The sequence below is a fragment of the Sitophilus oryzae genome, unplaced genomic scaffold, assembly GCF_002938485.1.
Source record: "Sitophilus oryzae breed Bouriz unplaced genomic scaffold, Soryzae_2.0 scaffold_818_pilon_pilon, whole genome shotgun sequence".
Lineage (NCBI taxonomy): Eukaryota > Metazoa > Arthropoda > Insecta > Coleoptera > Curculionidae > Sitophilus > Sitophilus oryzae.
In genome coordinates this window covers 403,844-417,131 of record NW_022147437.1, presented here as the reverse complement: position 1 = coordinate 417,131, position 13,288 = coordinate 403,844, and the positions used below count along the sequence as shown (strand labels likewise).

The 13,288-nt window shown below is 35.7% G+C and overlaps 1 protein-coding gene and 1 non-coding gene across 2 annotated transcripts in view; one reads left to right on the top strand and one right to left on the bottom strand.

Annotated features, from left to right (window-relative positions):
• The window catches only part of LOC115889659, a 28,162-nt gene extending 16,843 nt beyond the window's left edge, over positions 1–11,319 (bottom strand). Inside the window, exons 1-3 of the mRNA XM_030909716.1 lie at positions 11,139–11,319; positions 10,930–11,087; positions 9,136–9,454 (exon numbers count right to left, since the gene is read on the bottom strand). Coding sequence (XP_030765576.1) covers positions 9,136–9,454; positions 10,930–11,087; positions 11,139–11,235 — 574 coding nt within the window. The 5' untranslated portion in view covers positions 11,236–11,319. The remainder of the gene's footprint in view (positions 1–9,135; positions 9,455–10,929; positions 11,088–11,138) is intronic.
• Positions 11,320–11,421: 102 nt separating this feature from the next.
• Trnar-ucu lies at positions 11,422–11,494 on the top strand. The gene has a single exon. It is a non-coding gene; the product is annotated as a tRNA-Arg (tRNA).
• Positions 11,495–13,288: the final 1,794 nt, after the last annotated feature.

Sequence of the window (13,288 nt, the reverse complement as noted above, 5' to 3'; positions counted from 1 at the left end):
CCGTGGCGAAGGCTGGATGGCACTAGGGTTATAGCTGTCACGAACGGTTCCTTTGGGGCAACAGGTCGCACCCCATCGGATCTAGACCTTACCTCCACATGCGGGGCTTTGCGGAGGTGGACTTCCTTTCCCTAGCTTCTCGTGGGACCAATATGGATAATAAATCTCAAAGGTCAAAAAATACAACAAAAGGCCATAAAGTAACCAAAGCTGAGGGGCATAGTAACTCAAGGGCCACAAAACAGGTTCCTAAAGCTGAAAAGCAGGGAACTTCCAGAGAAATTCCAGAAGCCGAAAGGCCGGGAACTTCAAAGGAATCCTCCCATGCTGCAAGGCAAGGAGCTACTAAGTCTGTCAGAGTAACTGCGACGGAAGACATAGATCTCATGACAGACGCAGAAATCAGGGCTGCTAAGCTATCTGCCATCTCTAAAGCTAAAATCACCAGATTGGTAAAAGAAGGCCAAGATTACATACAGGCCAAACGGGCCGTAATCAAAGCCAACTTTGTCAAAGCTGCTAAAAGGGCAACAGAGGAGCCGTCAAAGCCTTCAAGGGCCATGACAAAATGTGTAAAACCACCGACCGAAGGGCCAAAAAGGCCAAGGTCTGACCAAGGCACACCACCTGAAATCCAACGCAAAAGGAAAAGGCCAAAAACCGAAGGTGTGTCTTATAGCGAAGCTGCTGCTTCCGTTAGGTTAGCAGTGGTACATAAGGGTTTCCCGGAAGTCAGGATGGAACCGGACAAGCTTATGGCAGTCCAGAAATCCATCTTGACTGTGTACGAAGCGATTCCGGAAAGAGAACTACACGTCCGATTTCTGAAGGGCACGTACAAGCCGGGATTCCTGGAATTAATCTGTGCGGATGACACTACTGCGAAGTGGGTAAAGGAGGTCGTTCCGTCACTAGCGCCGTGGGAGGGTGCCTCTCTTGCCGTGCTGGAGGGGGATGAAATACCCAGGCTCAACGCATGTGTCGTCTTCATACCGGACGAAAAAGACGGGGAGCGTCTTGAGGCTAAAAGGATTCTCAAGAGATTGGGAATAAGTAACCATAGCCTCAGGACGCATCTGTGGACTATCTGGGGCAGTAAACCCTCAGACAAGGGGGTTCTGTGGACCTTCTCGATGGACCAAGGTTCAAGAGATGCTCTCCAGGAACTCCAAATGTCTCCATTCTACGGGATGTGAAGGGTGACCTTCCGGCCTAAAGAAGAGAAGACAACAGTATCGCGGGAGAAGCCAGACGCAACTACCTGTATTGTAGAAGGGGAGCAATCCCTACCGATGGAAGTTCAGGTGGAGGAAGAACCTCTTCTGGATGGAACCAGCCCGCTCAAAAGGACATTGGTCCAAGAGCTCGCGGAATCCATCGGGGAGGAAGAGTCCTGTAAACCTGACCCTTCCAACTCTTCGCAGTGAAGAGAGAAATAAGGATCCTGCAGGCCAACCTTCAGCACGCAAAAGCTGCTTCAGCAACGCTGGTCAGAAGGATGGAACAAGAAGGCATTGATGTGGCCCTCCTGCAGGAACCCTGGAGGATAGGCGAGAAAATTTAGGTAAATCCACGGATGCTGCATTAGATAATTTAAATAGGCTTATTTCAAAGTCGATAGAGGACAAAGAAATAGCAATGGCCGCTTTTTTAGATATTGAGGGAGCATTCAATAATGCTACTACCGACTCACTAGTAAATGCAATGAGTAGAAGAGGTACCCCTGCAGTGGTATGTAGATGGATAAGGGCCGCCTTAGAAAACAGGATAGTGACGTCCACTCTGGGGCAAGCTACTATCAAAGCAGTAGCGGGTGGAGGTTGTCCACAGGGAGGAGTGTTATCTCCTCTACTTTGGGCAACCTTGGCAGATGACCTCCTCAACGAACTGTCCACACAAGGTTTTTATTGCCTAGGATATGCAGACGACATGGTAATTGTGGTCAGGGGCAAGTTTGCTGGTATGATATCAGAAAGAATGCAGACAGCCCTAAACAAAGTTGACAAGTGGTGCAAACAAGAGAGACTGACAGTCAATGCTCAGAAAACACAAATTGTCAATTTTACAAAAAAGATAGCACCAAAAGGCCTAAAACCACCAGTGCTAGGAGAAACGGATATTACATTTGCCAAAGAAACAAAGTATCTTCGGATATTTTTTGATCAAAGGCTTACATGGAATACTCACATAGCGAAAGCAACACAGAGGGCTGCCATCTCTTTAGGTAGGTGCAGAAGGATGTGTGGAAAAAACTGGGGACTTAACCCTAAAATGACTCTATGGCTATACACAAGGGTAATAAGACCCATGATAACCTACGGGTCGATGGCGTGGTGGACAAAGACATCGCAAGTCGGTGCGGTAAGGCTGTTAAGTTCCACACAAAGGCTTGCGTGCCTGTGTGTAACTGGGGCCATAAAAACCACTCCTACAAATGCGATGGAAGTCTTGTTGAACTTACCACCACTACATATTTTCATAGAAGGCGAAGCCAGATCTATCATGGACAGGTTAATTCACGGTCAGCAGCACATAAGCCAAACGCATAGTGCTGCTAACCAGAAGCTAATCGAAGAGCTAAAAGAAAACAAAGTATTGGGATTACCAATTGATGCAACAGCTACTAGGTATAGCTTCAACAACAAATTTAATATAACTATACCAGGGAGGGAAGACTGGAGTAAAGGTGTACCCATTCAAGCAGAGGCAACCTGGTATATAGACGGCTCAAAACGTCAGAAGGCGTAGGAGCTGGGATAGTAGGGCCGAAACAAGGGAGATCCTTCCACGTAAGCCTATCCAAGGATGTCACAATTTTCCAGGCAGAAATAACGGCAATCCACTATTGTGTAGAAGAAATAATAAGGCAACAAAGAACAAATCGTTCTGTGGCCATCTTCACAGACAGCCAAGCGACGCTAAAGGGACTCAGCTCCGCGGAGGTCAATTCTAGACTAGTGTGGGACTGTGTGCGTGCTCTGAATACTTTGGGCGAACGTAGCACTGTTACGTTGGCCTGGGTGCGAGGCAGGACACGAGGGTCACAAGGGTAACGAAAAGACAGATGAAAGGGCCAAGCAAGGCTAATCAATGCCATTCATAGGCCCAGAACCCTTCTGCGGCGTTGCAAAGACGGTCACGAGAATGGCCACGGAACGATAGGTGGCCAACAAATCTCTAGAATGGTGGAGAAACTCACCAGGGCAGAGAGAGGCAAAAAACGCCAATTCATTTGATACCTCCGACTTCTACAGCACTGTATCAACATAATCTAATGGCTGCTTACCAAGCTGGTCAATTTTGGGGTCGTTTTTACGATATGGATGACGTAACACCATCAGCTAAGGGATGGGACTGGGTTGAAAAGAATTCAAAGTGGACTACTCTATGGTCTGTTCTTCCAAATGTATGCTCCTGTAAAACTGGATGGAGCAGTAGTCGGTGTAAATTCAAAAGAAGTGGTCTTCCATGTACACTGCAATGCAGTTTCCTGCAAAGACATGTGCACCAACAGTGTAATTCAAAAGTTGGTATTTTTAAATATTTTTATATTTTTCCGAGCTAGACTAACAAAAAGTTTCTGAGTAGACTTATTCTTTTTAATGTTTTATTTTAGTTTAGAAGATTCCGAAGACTAAGGAATGGTATCCGGCGCCATTTTGTAAAAAATCACGCCATTTTATTTGTTTTCTTAAAAGCGCTGTACTTTTAATAAATTATAAAAGTTAAAATTGCTATTCTATTAATTTCAACCCCATTAGTCTCATAAGAATTAAGTTGCGCCATTTTGAAAAATTCCGCCATTTTCAATCTGCCTCCACTCCTGATAAGATGCTGCGTGCCAAATCAACCTACTATATGTAAGTAAACTTTCTGCCAAACGGTTTTATTCTATTACGATTTGAAACGTTTTTTGGTCTGCCGCTACGACTAATAGCGGTGTTAACTCGTTTACAACATTATGGATATTTTTCAAAAAGTTCAAAGTTTCAAAAAGTAGGTTTTTTGCGAAGAAAAAAGTTTTGGTGAAGACTCCAATTTGAGGTTTGATATACCAGTGAAAATAATCTTGAGCACTTAGTAAAGTTCTAAAAACTTTTAATGAACAAAAGAAAGATCGTGATTTGGCTAAAAAGAGCAACAATTTGATATACATTACTTTTGATTTGCATTGGCATTGCCATTACCAGTATTTCCACAAGTATTGCTTTTTTCATAAGACAAGTTTGGCTATATAATTTGGGTGTGCATTATAAATAACATTGGTATTTAATATAAGTTAGTTTAAGAATATCGATGAGAAGAATCTAGATTCTGATGATGCCAAAAATAAAAATTGGCGAAACGTTAATTTAATGGTATAATTTCAAATTAAATCAATAATACCTAGAACCAAAATTCCAATAATACAAAAAAAATATATTTATATTATGAATAACATTATATTTCAATTAAAATATAAACGTTTTTGCAGATAGTTTTTGTGCCTTGTAACAAAAGCAGCATAGATAACAAATATGCTTTCTGTTTCAATACATATAAGTATGGAATTAAATTTATTTTAACCAAAAATAAAATGAAAAAAAAAATAAAAGTTATGCTTGGAGTTCCGTAACCGTAAGACGTAAGCCGTATCGATAGCCGTAAGACGTAATTAATGCCTTACGTCTTCGATTAATAGCTGTTAAATTAAAATCGATTCATAGCTGCCGTAAGACGTAACGATATATTTACCGTAGACATGCGCGTTGGTTTCTATCGGATTCTGCATGTCATTGTCAGTATTGTCATTTATCATTTTTTACGTGTCGTTTATTAATTGTGCTTCTCATCTTCACTTGCATAGTATTTTATTTTATGAAAATTTACCAGTTTTGTTTCTTTAAGTCCTATTAAAATGGATATCGTTAGTGTTATTGTAGCAGGACTTCTATTCTGCTACTTAATTTGTAAACAAAATTGCCATAAAAATCGGCTTGTTAAAACAAGGAAGATAAATAAAGAAAGAGCCACAAAGGGATTTTATAGAGCATATTTTCTTCCCATGAAGGTGAATGATCCTGGGCAGTTCCAGAAATATACTAGGATGTCGGTGAAGGCATTCAACAATTTATTGGATATGTTGATGCCATATTTAACAAAAAGGAGGATATCTGAGGTATTAACGCAGAAGAACGCCTTGCCATAACAGTAAGTATCTTTTAAATTAAGTTAAAAACTATATAATGGGTGCAATTTTACTCGTATATATATATGAAATTCTTTTCATTTTCAGCTACTTTTTTCAAGGAACATCAATGCAAACAATTGCCTGGAAATACCATGTGGGTCACTCTACCTTCCACTACATAATCAAAGAGACCAGTGTAGCCATTTGGGAAGTATTATCCAGTAAATATTTAAGACCCCCAGCTTCACAGGAAGATTGGCTAAAGATAGCAGAAGAATTTGAGAGGGAGTGGAATTTTCCTCATTGTATAGGGGTACTGGACGGGAAACACGTTAAGATCCAGGCCCCTGCAAAAAGTGGCAGTCTTTTTTTTTAATTATAAAAAAACTTTTAGTATTGTGCTAATGGCGTGTTGTGATGCAAAATATAATTTCACTTTAGTTGACATTGGTGCGTATGGAAGTGAAAGTGATGGTGGAATATTTAGCAGTTCTGCATTTGGGACGCTAATAGACAATAACAAATTGTATTTACCCAATTCAAAACGTTTAACCGATAGTGAAATTATCCATCCGCATACGTTTGTTGCTGATGAAGCCTTTCCATTAAAATTCTACATATTAAGTCTCCACCCTGGGAGAGATTTCGAAGATGATAAACGTATTTTCAATTACAGGCTAACACGAGCCCGCAGGTATATTGACAACAGTTTCAGAATTTTAGTTAACCGGTGGAGACTATTAAGAAATGCACTAAATGCCGATGTAAATAATATAGACTTATTTGTCAAGGCAATGGTATGTCTACATAATTATTGCAATAAGGAAACTGCAGTGGATACATATTCAGAGTTGATGGATGTAGAGACTCCTGAAGAGGTGCAGCTCCTTAAATCTGTGGGAAGATTGGCTGCAAACAGATTTTCCCGAATATTATATAATATGAGCGACAATTTAAAAAATTATTTTGTTTTGGTTTTAACTGAGGTAATTATTGAATAAATGTGTGTGAAATTATATTATATTGTTTTATTTATATTAGTGAACTACTATAAAAATACCATAAAATAAAAAAATGGCGTCAGAAATTACTTCGAAATGAAGACCGCTGTCATTTCAAAGCTAACTCGACGCCATTTTTTATTCGATCATATTTATAGGTGTAATAAAAAAATAGTATACACCTGTATGATCAAGTGGTCTTTGAGGCAAAAAAGAACAATGAAATTTCACAATTATTTGCCATACAAAGCATACTTGATCATATTGTGTAAAAACGATACAATATGATCGAAAAAAATGGCGTCAGCATTGGCTATAAAATGAAGATCGCTGTAATTGTATATGTAAAATTATATGGAGACTGTCATCAAGGGTTATTTCCAAGCCAACTGAATGCCGCTTTTTTATCATAGGGTACCACCGATAACAGAATAATTACTTGTGATAAAAATGATCTAAAAAATATGCAACTTATTGCTAACAAAGGTAGGATTTTTTTATGTTCTTTCTATGGGTGGAATAATGTACCGGGTAACCAACTAAGAATGGACGCCGGCTGTATCTCAGAAACTAATTATCGTATAACTTTGGGGAAAAAATTCTAATAAGTAAATCGACCACGAGGAATAGCTGGAAATTATTTTCAAGTTCTAAAAATGTCCGCTAGGGGGCGTTTCTCTGATAGCCAATCAGAAAACAGGGTTTATCTCAAAAATATGCAGGTGAACAGGTATTTTAAATATTACTACTGTAATCTTCGAGAAATTTGTAATTTTTTTGATTAAGACCGTTGGTCGGTAAACGTTTAGGCAGGAATTCTAGGATGGCGAATGATTCGACTTTTTTAATTAACTGAATGAAATAAACTATCCACAATTTCTAAGAAATGAATTGCCAATTTTTTTAGGAGATCCATCGTTGCAATTTCATCAGCATGAATGCAGTTGGTGCAGTTGGGCTACTTATTTTGCTATGAATGCGTGGGGCTTCTTGGATACCACTTACTTTAGTAGATAGAAACGCTGGACCGGCATATTTCCATGGCCAGCTAGGTCATCGGATTTAATATGCCTGGGTTTTAATTTATGGTATCCAATCAAGAATGAACATGGATAAATAATAAGACCATATAATCCTAAGCGGCAGCCTAACATGATTTGTTCTCTTAATATCTCCTGTTAGAGAGAATGTAGAAAGTTGCGGTTTGCGCTGGTATTTTGGAAAATTTGTGCTCTATTTAACTGTTAAACTTAAGAGAAATATAGCCTCATATTTAATTTTTTTATGCAAAAGCGCAATATCTGTTATGATATCAAACAGCGCCCTCTAGCTACCACGAAAAAAAAATTATGGAAACAAAATTTATACTGGAGATCACTAAGGAAGAAAAGCTCTTTTTAACGAGCCCTAGTTTGATTAAATCGAGTAACCTAAACCAGAGTTATCCTTATTTTAATAAAAGCAAGTTTAACCTTCCCCCACCACCTTATTTTATGAAATAGAGAAAATACTCTATAACAAAAAAATTACAAATTTCTCGAAGATTACAATAATAATATTTAAAATACCTGTTCACCTGCATATTTTTGAGAAAAACCCTGTTTTCTGATTGGCTATCAGAGAAATGACGATCTGAGAAATCAGTTTCTCGAACTTGAAAATAATTTCCAGCGATTTCTCTTGGTCGATTTACTTATTAGATTTTTTTTCCCAAAGTTATACGATAAGTACTTTTGAGATACAGCCGGCGTCCATTGTTAGTTGGCCACCCGGTACACATTCATAAAATATTATAACTTTATTCATTAAAAGTTTGATTTAATATCTCAACAATTTTTAATTTTTTATGGTTTTGTTCTCGCAGTGGCATATCGGGTAATGTTAGCCCGACATACTGCCCAAAACTTAATTTTGCGTCCACCACTGACTTTTCTTTAATATAATTTTGTAACAATGATAATGTATTATCTACGGCATTCTTAGAATTTGCCAACTTCCTCTTTACTCCTTTGGAGGTTGACGGTCCTGGTTGCGGTGTGATGGCTTGACTCGATGCCATAGCTAGGCCTAGACTTATTCGGTATTGAGATTTGAACACCGGTGTTAGGTGTTGATGACCACCGGTGTTTCAGTCGGTGTACCGGTGTCAACACCGACACTGGTGTTTATTTCAACACCGGTGTTCATTTCAGCACCGGTGTTTATCTCGACACCGGTGTTCCTCTACAACACCGGTGCTCATCTACAACACCGATGTTTATTTCAACACCGGTATCGCGATGAACAATGATGTAGAGATCAACACCTGTATCGGTGTCGATGGTGCCGTTTGTTTTTTTTTTGTTTTTTTAGTATAATATTTTTTAGTTTATTTTACAGCTACGAATTTTTGTTTCTTTGTTTTGTGTTGTTTCTATTTGTTTTTGATTAAACAATATTTTATTTTATAATTACAGTTGAGGGTTGGAACCTTTGGTGTTCCACAGCAAAATAAAATTACACTAAATCACCACAATACACCAACACACTTTTACTTTTAAACAGGACGCGCGTTTCGCTAAACATGTTAGCATCATCAGCAGAGGATGATAAACTCTCGCAGTTTATAATCATCTGCTGATGATGCTAACATGGTTAGCGAAACGCGCGTCCAGTGTAAAAGTAAAAGTGTTTTGGTGTATTGTAGTGATTTAGTGTAATTTTATTTTACTTTATAGTTGTTTATCTGACGCTTCCACTTTATTTTAGTAATTAGTCTGGCAAAAAAAATATATTTAAATTTGAAAGCTTTAAGTTAAAGTCGGTGCGCTTACATAAACGATAAAAATAAGCACCGATACGACATTATTATTATCAGGTTTATTTTGAACTTATTAATTAACATGAATCCACATCATTAGTTTTCACGCCCACCCATCTTTAACCTAACTCTTCTGTATTATCAGTTGTAAATAATTTACTAACCTAAATTTCTATCTTGCTCATATGTAAATGGTGAACCCATCATAACGCCACCATTGTGCAGCATACTTGCCATTTGCGGGCACAAACATTCAGAGTTAAAGCCAAAATTAGCTGGAACCAAAGGAGGCGGACAAATATACTGCGTACTAGGCGAAAAGCTTTCTTCGCATTGAAAACTAATTTTTGGATCTGTATTTTCATCAACCGTTGCCGAATTAGATGTAGTATTATAAAATGTATCGTCTGCTTTCGAAAGTATATCTGGGGCATCTGTCTTTTCCGAATCATCATTACAATCGCATCGCGCCTTAAATTGTACCTGAAAATATATTAGTTAAATGAGAAAATACGTGTACACGTGTAAAAATTATAAGGAAAATTCCATATTATAATATGTATATTACTAACTAAAGACGCACTCTCACGACTCGTCTACTTGGCAAGTACACCAATATTTGCGTACTTGGCAAGTATTCATTTTTGTCTTCCTTTCAGATCACTTTACATAATCCTAAAATATGAGTAAATCTATTTCGAAAGTTTCAGAGATATTGAAAAATAAATCAAAAATATATATTTTTCAACCCTTTTATATTTTCAAACCAAAAATATTAAAAATATAAGAACTGTTCTGAAATCAAAACTATATTAGATATTTACTTTAGATGGTCTGTTCTTACTTTGCTATAAATATGGTAATCGTAAATCATACAGGATGTTCAATATTTTAGGCCAAACTTTCAAAAATATAAAATAATTTTTCTTCGTTTTTTTAAATGGTTTTATTTGATGGAGAATTAAAAAATTAACATTTTTTGTATTTAAAGTATTTCAAAATTTTTAATAGCTTTCCGGATACACGCAGTATTATTTCATATGGCGCTTTCAATGGTAAAATACGAAAGAAAAATCATTGGGTGGCTTTGATAAAAATTTACTCTGGAAAATGCCATATGAAATACAAAACCGGGAATATCTGCGAAACCGTTAAAAATTTTGAAATACTCTAAAGGCAAAAAATGTTCATTTTTTTAATTCTGTATCTATTGAAAAAATAATATACAGGGTGTTCCATTTAAAAATCAAAGAAAAATTAGTTTATATTTTAGAAAGTTTGGCGTAGAATTTTGAACATCCTGTATGATTTACGATTGCCATATTTATTACAAAGTAAGTACAGACCATCTAAAGTAAACATCTAATAGACAGTTCTTATATTATTAATATTTTTTTAAGAAAGATTGAAAAATATATAATTTTTATTTATTAATATCTCTGAAATTATCGAAATATATCTACTCATGTCTTAGGATTATGTAAAGTGATCTGAAAGGAAGCCAAAAATGCAGTATGATACAGGGTGTTCCATTTAAAAAAAATCATCCCGATCCACTCACACTTTTTTGAGCCACCCTATAGAAGTTAAAATATTTTCCTGAAATACATCCTAGTACATATCTTAGGTTTGCACTTAAACAAAGTTTTTTATTTAAGGAGCTACAGATGCCCGACACACTATTGCCAGACCCTGTACATCATTATAAACCATAGAGTTAAAAATTAAATTATAAACCATACAATATCTGTATATTTTTTTTTTCATATCTTCGACAACAAGGACAGTATTTATTGGACTTCCTCATACTCATGGGCCACCCTGTGTATAAAAAACCTCATAGCAGCATTTTGTTTCTTTAATACCGTAAAAAAATCATTTCTTTTTTAATAGAATTTTGTCAAAATTTGACGGTCGATATTTTATGAGCAATTTGGTCTGGTCAAGAAAAAACTCACAGTTGAAAATTTGGAATTGCTAAAAACCGACTCTTCGTTATCTGCCTCGCTACTAGTATTGTAATTGAATTTCGGCGACATCGTCGGGCCCATGATATCAATAATTGTTTGAACCTCCTCTTTTAATTTACTCGGCGTTTTCCAAACTTCATCAGATTCTAAAAAGTTCGCGTGAATTTATTAAAAACAATGCAATTATTTAAATTTACCAGAAGTCGTCATATCGCTATCTGGAGTCATTTCAGTCGCGTCGGTGCAAACTCCTTTGGAAGAATTAGCATCTTTCTTTTCCTTGTTCCTAGCCATTTTTATATTACAATTCTTATTTGGTGAATAAATTTATATAGGTATAAAAGTTATATAAATAATATAATGTCTATTGACATGTGACAAATAGTATATTAAAAATGTTTATAACCTTTTTTAATAAAACACAGAAGACATATTTCAGCCACTCGGTTTAAATATCTGCTTATAAAATGAAACTTCGAAGTCCCTGTAGCGCAGAGGATAGCGCGTTGGACTTCTAATCCAAAGGTCGTGGGTTCGATCCCCACCAGGGATGTGTCGAACTTTTTTATTTTTTTTTTATCATTAATTATTTATTCCGTCATACATAATACCAATATTGGACATTAAAAATACTATATTGTTTTATTAGGAGTAAAAATGATACTTTTTGAGGCGAGGCTGTACGTTTGACATTACAGGCGAGGCACAAAAAGTCATTTTTACTCCGAATAGAATATGCTATTTTTTTTTTGAAACGTCACAAATAATATAAAAATATATGAAAGTAATACGTTGTTAGTTGTAGTATTATACAGGGTGTTTCAAAAAACATGTGCCATCTCTGGTGGGGAGGTTTCTCAGGTAAAAATAAGATTTATTTTTCATGTCAACATAGGTCCGATTCTGTGTTGTTTAGTAGCTACAGGGTGTTAAAGTTTTAATATTTCTTCGATTTATTTTAATTTTCGTCCAAGTTCTTTTAGCGTTTCGAATGAAACTTTGAGGACACAACTTACTATAAATGCGACATATTTTAAAACTAAAAGTGTCGACCTATCCACCAGTGACGTACATATGGGTTTTCACTGGAATATTTTTCTAAAAAAAGATCTACGCCACTGACTTTTTTTCTCTTGTTAGCGAAATAGTGTAAGCAGTTTAATGTCGATTAAAAGTTGTCTCTTGATATTTTGTGGATTTCGGGCTCCTTGATGAGATAAACACAATTTTATTAATTTGCCTTGATCCAAGTAAAAAAATTAAAATCATTAAACATTAACTTGAGAAAGTTTTAAATAAGTACTCATTGACTCCTCATCAAAAATATTAAAAAAAGTTCCTATAAATATGGATATGGAAATGCATAGTTTTATAGGTACAGGATGTTAAATCTTTATAAAATTAGGTTTTTTGTAATTATATTTTTTATTCGAAATTGCTGTAGGTTGGGCTAATAGTAATAATAACTAATAGTAATAATATTTAATAATAAATTAGTTAAAATATATAATTTATTAAATTAATTTTTATTTTAATTTTATTAATTTTATTATAATTAATAAAATTGCGTTTATCTCATCAAGGAGGCCGAATTCGACAAAATATCTAGAGATAACTTTTAATTTGCATTGAACGGCCTACACAATTTGGATATCAAAAGCAAAAAAATCAGTGGCGCACCTGTTTTTTTTTGAAAAATATTCCAGTGATAACCCATATGCACGTCTTTGATGAATTTATCGACACTTTTTTAGCATTAAAATATGTAGCGCTTATAGCAACTTTTACCCTCCAAATTTCATTCAAATCACTAAATACATACATACATACTATAACATAATCACTAAAAGTACTTAGAAGAAAATTAAATCGAAAAAATATTTAGAATTCAACACCCTGTAGCTATAAAATAAACCAGAATCGGACCTATGTTGATATGAAAAATAGGTAGATCTTATTTTTACGTGAGGAATCTCACCACGAGAAATGACACATATTTTTTGAAACACCCTGTATATCAAGAATATATGGTTCCGCTCGTCAATTTAATTTTCATAATATACCTCGTAATATACCGTATGTACCCGGATTGTCTTTACAAGGGGAAAAACTTTTTGTATTATTAACTTTCTGAGAAAAATATATTCTTCATAAAAGTATATGCTTGCTCTAAAATGGCTATCCCCGTTTATACTTTTAACAATTTTCTATACCGTTTTAGAGAAAAATAAAATATGAAAATGTAGAATTTTTACTAAAAATAGTATCTATGATCATATCATTTCGATTTCATTCTCTTATAAATGGTAATTATATTTTGGCTTCGTCTCGTAAATAGATAGAGACG